The 7,955-nt window shown below is 43.1% G+C and overlaps 1 protein-coding gene across 1 annotated transcript; it reads right to left on the minus strand.

Annotated features, from left to right (window-relative positions):
• Positions 1-439: 439 nt before the first annotated feature.
• Positions 440-4,396, minus strand: LOC115129284 (SLIT and NTRK-like protein 4). Its single transcript, XM_029659457.2, has 2 exons — positions 3,598-4,396; positions 440-2,994 (listed from the first exon to the last, which is right to left on the minus strand). The coding sequence occupies exons 1-2, from the start codon at positions 3,646-3,648 to the stop codon at positions 451-453; spliced, it is 2,595 nt and encodes an 864-aa protein (XP_029515317.1). The 5' UTR covers positions 3,649-4,396; the 3' UTR covers positions 440-450.
• Positions 4,397-7,955: the final 3,559 nt, after the last annotated feature.

The raw sequence follows: 7,955 nt of genomic DNA on the forward strand, positions 1-7,955 counted from the left end.
AATCCAGGCAGATGGTAAGAGTCTGCAAGTGGGGGATCCCAACCACGTTATATTCCCAGGAGAACTGTAAAGTCACCATATGATAGTTCATTCATTGAAAATACTGATCCCATATTGCCACAAAAACACTGCAGAAGGATCACTAGCTATGATGAGGTACAGTCAACATTGTTTTCATGACCCATGATTTGGTTGAAAAAAAATCTGATAAGTACCAATTTCAATAGCAGCAAAATACTACAATTTTCTCTTAAGGATGTCTTGTGGTATAATGTGATATTAATACATGTTATAATGGCATCACCACATCAGGAGGAAAGTCTGTATTTGCAACAGAGCCACTGATTCTCGGGAAATCATGTTATCTGACTGGAGCCTCCTGTCCAGTTTATCCATTGGTCATTAAGCTTTTCCAAAAGGCACTTTTGTCATTGGGGGAGATTAGATAGCCTACATTTGACTCATTTGAGTCTGTTCTTCCAGAACCTGAAGGTAGTCAGGTGTACCTTGAAGTTTAGTTTTAAGTTCATAGTACTCACTTTTCCTTTGTTCCACTACTATCTTACTATGGTTTCCCCCTATTAGTGACTTCTTCATCTTTTTGTCCTGTGGTTTCTCTGGGTAACGGATCTGAAACCCACTCCCCCCTATACTGCTGAAATCCCCCCTTTTACTGTCTAAAAAGTTTTGAATAAACATGTTGGATTCTCTTGGCAGGAACTCATCCAGCTCGTCAATGGTGCTCAGTCTCTTATTGCGTGGATCCAGGGAGGACAGTGAGTCCTTGTCTTGGTCAGCGCTGTTGAGCAGGATTATTTTCTGTCTCTGGGAGTCAGCAAACTTAAAGCCTGACTCAGAGTCTCTAATCCCACAGGTGTGACTCTTGTTCATATGCTGGATAGTGTGGGGGATGAACGTCTCCCCTCCCAGATCATCCTTCTTGTTTGATTTGTTGTGTCTCCTGAGCGTGAGTTGCATGGAGCCACACTCCTGGTTCCCCATGCCCTCCTGGCGTCCGGCTGGCTTCTTATTGCGCCTCAGCACGAACACCAAGAGGCAGAAAGCAACAAACACTGTTATGATGAGCACCACCAGGACACTGAGGATCATGATGGATAGGGGAACTGGACCACCTGGAGGGGCCTTGCCCACCCCTGCTGGGGACATGGAAGTCACCACCGGAGTAGTACTGGTCAGGATGAAAGGGGGCCTAGCTATAAGTTTGGGGCACAGGATCTCATTTTTCAGCAGCCGTAGCTCTATATTGGAAAACTGAACTGGGGATGCACATTTGACCTCTTTCGCAGCCACTCCGTCATTCAGCTTCTCCAGCCACAGTTTCAGAGCCACTAAATCACAGGAGCATTCCCAGGGATTGCCTTCTAGATCAATTTGAGTGAGAGACCTCAGCTGGTCTAGGACACCACTCACAGGCAGAGTCATGAAATGGTTGTTCTTAAGATTTAGCCTAGCCAGGGAAACGCCAGCAAAGATATAGGCAGGGAGGCTCCTTAGCACATTGTTGTTCAGATACAACAACTGCAGATTTGGCATGGAGTCAAATGTCCCTGCTAACACCTCTTGTATGGCATTGTATTCTAGATACAAGTATTGGAGGTTACTGAGCCCAAGGAACATCTCAGGATGCAGCTGCTCTAGTTGGTTCCCATTGAGATAAAGCCTACGCAGGTTGGTCAGATTGGCAAAGACCCCTTTTTGAACTGTGACTATTTGATTGCTGCCCAAATGTAATAAATCTAAACCCTCAAAGCCTTGGAAATCAACTGGGCTGATATCTCTGATATAATTTCCACTCAGGTGGAGCTTCTTGGCATTTGGTGGCTTGGGAATGATATCTGCTAGATTGTTTATACTTCTCTCTTGGCAACTCACACTGATGCCAAAGTCTGATGGGTGAGCTTTGCAGGTACAAGGCTGTGGGCAGGAGAGAGGTGGGGTTCTTGTTTGATAGGACATAATTGGAATATTTTTATTCAAACCGGGTAAACCAACAATCCCGTTTCCATAAATCTTTGATGGGTTTGTTGTTTTGGGAGCTTTGGTGGCTATGGGCGGTATCGTAGTGGGGGCCTTGTCGGATGTTGTTCGGCCATTTTCTGGCTGTGAAGGGGGCATCCTTACATCAAAGTCACTACCTGTTCCCATGGGGCACAGTTCCTGTTTGTTTGTTTCTTTCAACAGTCGTCCATACAGGTCACTAGGGGTTTCACATATAGCCTCCCCAATAAAAATGTTATAGGGCATGTTCTCCAACCAGGCTTTCAAGGGTAACAAATCACATGTGCAATTCCATGGGTTGTCATCGAGCTGCAATTCCACTATACGTCCAATGTGTTCCAAAACTCCCAGATATGGTAGCTTCTGGATCCTGTTTCCTCTTATATCCAAATGTGTAAGGGAGGCAAAGCGAAAAATGTTATCAGGAAGGATCTGGACTAGATTGTCATTCAGAATGAGAACTTTCAACCTATGCAATTTGTTGAAGGATCCTTTTTCAATATACTTGATCAAATTGTAGTCAGCCTGGAGGTATTCCAAGTTTTCGATCCCATAGAAAGTGTCAGCTCTGAGCACCTTCAATTCATTGTTATTTAAATGCAGCTGTTTCAATGAACTAAGGCCATAAAAGGCCCCTCCCTCGATGTTCTGTAGTTTGTTGTTTCCCAGTTGAAGAGAGACTGCGTGTGTGAAATTGAGAAAGGAATTGGGGTAAAGGACAATCAATAGGTTATTTTGGAAATTCAAATGATAGAGGCTAGAGACCGGGGGCAGCAGCTGGGTAGGTCTGTACACAGTTATTTTCTCACAGTTCACATATAGGACGTTCTCGATGGACATGCATGAACAGGCGCTGCAGGTCTCCGCTGAGAGGTCAGAATCCAAGTCAGAAAACGTATTCGATACGAAAAAGGCCAACAGAACTAGAAGCAGCATTTTGCCTTTTATAAATCCCCCAGAAAACCATTTAGTAACCTTTGAGAGGAAAAACAAACAAACAAACAATCAAAACACAAACTGGTACTATACATACAGACAGTACTTCATTAATGGTTAGATAGTATATGCCCTACTGCTGATGTTAGTAATGGTTAGTTAGTATATGCCTACTGCTGATGTTAGTAATGCTTTGTCTATACACCAGGCTAATTTAATGTACGCAAATCAACCCATTTATCTATAGCAATACAGCCATCAAGTACCATTTTAACCTAAAAATAGTATTAATAATAATAATACTAATAATATTAATAATAATAACCATAATAATGAAAGACGAATAATAAGAGTCTAATAATTAGAAGCCTTAAAACCATCATCTCCTTCTGATCCATAATGTTACAAAACATAATTGAAATCACCATTATATATTACAGTAGTGCGTCAATTTTGTGGGCATATAACAAAAAGAGTAGAAAATATATATGCTACTGCATCCTATGCTGACATATTGTGGGCTAAAACATCCCATGAAGCCTGTGCCCCAGGCGGATCAACCCATATTATAATTAAACATATGAACAATGTAGGCTACAGAATGGATATTAAAGCTTTTCAAGCAAATAACAGAAGACTTACCGTAAGCGTTTGCAAATGTGGTTTCTTGAGAAACGGACATTGGCAGTGCATTGAGACGCGGTGCTCCCATTCAGACGTAGGTAGGCTATCGCTCAGATTTCAGCCTATGCGTCTCTTCTTGACAGGCTCCACTTGTTAAAAAATATATTTCTCTCGTAGGGTTCCCAATGTTGTTGTATCTCCATGAAGCATTTCAGTTCGGAATGAGCTAAAGACACGGTGCCCACCTCAGCGTTATTAAGAAAGCAGGGACAAAAGGCGAGCAGCTGAAGTGACTGCAAAACAACTTCTCTCCAGTTCACGATAGAGGAAAATGAAACGAATGGTGCTGCTGGAACACCCAGTCCGTAGAGATGCTTAGCCTATGTATATGGCTCGCTGAAGTTGGCCTGAGTCGTTCAGGCAGAAAAAATGAAGCAGCAGAACCCGATAAACCTAAACAATCCTGCGCGGGTTTACTCACCTCCAAAAATCTGAAATTGCTTGCTAAGCGTCTCTTTTCGAATCATGCATTTTACAGGGCTGTCAGTGTGACATCTGAGGCTGAGCCTCTCTACTCCAAGGAAAAGAAAAGGAGAGGGAAAAAAACACCACACTGTGATATTCAGAAAAATGAGAACGGCGACTAACTGACGCGGAAAATGAATAATTCAGTTTAGTCAGATGCGGGCAAGCAGGAGATGCCGCTCTCCATCTTCCAACAAAAGCAAGAAACTGCGTTGAAATAAACTACTGTTAAAACAGTCACCAGGGATCCGGATACGCAGGAAGGAGGGAGTGTGTCTCGTAATAGCAACTATTCCTGCCTGTCTCATAAGTATGCTGCTTTACAGCTGCATAGAGCTTCCCACACGACTAGGACGCAGAGAGAAGGGGGGAGGAGGTGAGGGGAGGGGTGAAGAAAAAGAGAGAGAGACAGAGCGAGAGAGAGATAGTAGAGAGAGAGAGAGGGGAGGGGTCTCGTATACCAAACGGAAAACTTCAGACCTTGACTAGAATGATTTTAGTAGTAGTTTAATTTAACAGACTTGGAATTATGTTTCTTATCGTTATGATGATCAACAGAAATGGTTATGCATCACGCATTGTGCTATAGCCTATTGGATCGAGATCATACGGTAGACTTCGTTTGAGGATGAAGTCGCTTACCTGACAGTTCAAGAGGGGTCGGCGCCTGCATTATATTTTATGATTGGAGTGTTTAAAACGACAGAGAACGTGAGCGGCATTCTAATGTGGACTATTATTCAACGTGGACTGCAGTCAAAGCACGTCAAACATTGCTGAGGGAAGTAGTATAAACAGACACTACCGCTCATATTGTTTTTGAGTAGGCTACTTTGGATAGCGTGTTTATGTTAGACGTTATGGCTGCATTTACACAGGTAGCCTAATTCCGATTTTATTCCTCACAATTATTGGTCTTTTGACCCATCAGATCAGCTATTTTACCAATAACGGCAGAATATTATAATTGGGTTTCTTGTGTAAAAAGCCCATTTCTGATTTAAAAAATATGTGTCACTAGTTTGTCTTTAACAAATCAGATCAGCTCTAAAATATATCTTATGTGAAAAGATCTAATGTGAAAAAATATCTGAATTTGTCTGCCTGTGGAAATGCAGCCCGACTGGAATTCAGCATCACTTTAGTTTTCAGACAACAGGTGGATGCTCCCTCATGTGAAGTCAATAATAGGAACCACTCAGTTTTAGCCTAGACTTCACCTGTTTGTTCAAATAATATTCATACTTGAGAGAAAATAGCTCCAAATGTGTGAAACGCAAAGAGCTCTCCAAGTGAACAACGTTTTAATGGCAGAGTGACAAACACTACAAGCTTATTTTTTTAGACTATGTGGAGAACAAGATACAGGCTTAATCAATTATAGGTCAAGTCTGAATGACAGTGACAGTAAAAGTAGGCTATTGTAATATGAATGTATCCTATTTTCCCTGCCCGTTCTGTTTTGACATGAGGATACATGGGTGTGCCACTGAACTGACGTTATGGGCAGTGTGATATTGGGAGAATCACATTGAGAATCCCAATTGCATAATCCTTGCGTCCTCTCGCCTCGCCTGCTTCTCAAAATCCATTGGATGAGAAAGTCAGAAGCCTCCCCTCTGACCTCCTCCAAAGGGTTTTGAGAAGGAGGCGAGGAGAGAGGTCTTGAGAGGTACAGTATACAATTGAGATTCTCCCTGCAGAGGTTTCTCACACATGCAGAAATCAAAGGTAGCGCCCTCATCTGGCTGAACATTTTACCTACTTTATTGTCTTGGTACCTATAGGTTACGGTACAGTATGCACTCCTGAATGTTGACTATATTGTAGGCTAGGATAGAATTATCAAAAAAAAAAAAAGTTTATAAGGTTACATGGCATCACATGAAGCCAAACGACTGGGTTGTCTATATTTTTTATATTTTTTATTTAACTAGGCAAGTCAGTTAAGAAGAAATTCTTAATTTCAATGATGGCCAAGTAACAGTGGATTAACTGCCTGTTCAGGGGCAGAACGACAGATCTGGGATTTGAACTTGCAACCTTCCAGTTATTAGTCCAACGCTCTAACCACTAGGCTACCCTGCCGCCCCTAATGTATAGCCTATGGACCCAGTTACATCAGCTATAGGTTACGTAATGCAAGTGCATTAGTAGGCTACTTCGGAAAGAGCCTCATGTGAATATTCTACACTGTCAAGCAGTGGAATGACAATAAATGCATGCATGGCAGTAGCCTACATGTTGACATTTATTTACCATCACACTCAGTCTCCCATTTTGTACCGTGGAAAACAGTTGAGGCATGCCATGTAGTCTGTTGTTGCAGAAACATTTGTTAATATCTTTTCTCTTCAACAGGCTATGAAATAACAGCAGCATAGCCTTGAGGGGCTGTGTGCTAAGGTAATTCTCTACACAGGTAGAGCTAGAGTAGGATGCGTCAGACAGTGTTGTGTTTAGCAGAGGGACAGTATTTGCTCTTGGAGTACAGGGGGTTGTATTTTTCTTCTTCCTCTCTTTCTGTAGACTCCCCTTTGATATGCTAAATATATGTCTATTTATATCCCACACAGAAGAACAGAATAGGTGGTGGGGACAGACGTTAAATGCCCAGGTCTGGGAAGGGAGGGAGGTTGTCATTTCAGTCCCTTTTTTTTTTTTTTTTTTGATCTGAAGACACCAACCTTGGTTAGATATTTAGGAATAAACAGCATGATGCTTGCAGGTATCTTTTACCCGGGTCAGAATTATGTTTATTTAATTATACTCCTTAGTGCACGTACCTCAAGGCTACAATCAGTAGGATTCCTTATCAGAAGACAAACTGCTACAGTCATCACGGTATTAGTTTGGGAACTGGCACATATTAAATATTAATTTGCATCCGAGTGAATACATATCATTGCTTACAGGCTATCTTAATGATGATGTTGCCACCATGAGGGGAGGAGAGGCCTAATGTTAATGACCCTCTTCAGGGAGAGGAGAGGCCTAATGTTAATGACCCTCCTCAGAGGAGAGGCCTAATGTTAATGACCCTCTTCAGAGTGAAGGAGAGGCCTAATGTCAATGACCCTCTTCAGTGAAGGAGAGGCCTAATGTTAATGACCCTCCTCAGAGGGGAGGAGAGGCCTAATGTTAATGACCCTCCTCAGTGGGGAGGAGAGGCCTAATGTTAATGACCCTCCTCAGTGGGGAGGAGAGGCCTAATGTTAATGACCCTCCTCAGAGGGGAGGCCTAATGTTAATGACCCTCCTCAGAGGAGAGGCCTAATGTTAATTACCCTCTTCAGAGTGAAGGAGAGGCCTAATGTCAATGACCCTCTTCAGTGAAGGAGAGGCCTAATGTCAATGACCCTCCTCAGAGGAGAGGCCTAATGTCAATGACCCTCCTCAGAGAAGAGGTCTAATGTTAATGACCCTCCTCAGAGGGGAGGCCTAATGTTAATGACCCTCCTCAGAGGGGAGGCCTAATGTTAATGACCCTCCTCAGTGGGGAGGCCTAATGTTAATGACCCTCCTCAGAGGGGAGGCCTAATGTTAATGACCCTCCTCAGAGGGGAGGCCTAATGTTAATGACCCTCCTCAGAGGGGAGGAGAGACCTAATGTTAATGACCCTCAGTGGGGAGGAGAGGCCTAATGTTAATGACCCTCAGTGGGGAGGAGAGGCCTAATGTTAATGACCCTCCTCAGAGGGGAGGAGAGGCCTAATGTTAATGACCCTCCTCAGAGGGGAGGCCTAATGTTAATGACCCTCCTCAGAGGAGAGGCCTAATGTTAATGACCCTCTTCAGAGTGAAGGGGAGGCCTAATGTCAATGACCCTCTTCAGTGAAGGAGAGGCCTAA

The sequence above is a fragment of the Oncorhynchus nerka genome, linkage group LG5 (assembly GCF_034236695.1).
Source record: "Oncorhynchus nerka isolate Pitt River linkage group LG5, Oner_Uvic_2.0, whole genome shotgun sequence".
NCBI classification, from domain to species: domain Eukaryota; kingdom Metazoa; phylum Chordata; class Actinopteri; order Salmoniformes; family Salmonidae; genus Oncorhynchus; species Oncorhynchus nerka.

Bases quoted from the DNA above. Each gene is read 5' to 3' on its own strand.
- LOC115129284 (XM_029659457.2), bottom strand. From the start codon at position 3,648: ATGCACTGCCAATGTCCGTTTCTCAAGAAACCACATTTGCAAACGCTT. The intron at 2,995-3,597 runs GTAAGTCTTCTG...TTCCTCTCAAAG, and splicing joins CACATTTGCAAACGCTTACG to GTTACTAAATGGTTTTCTGG.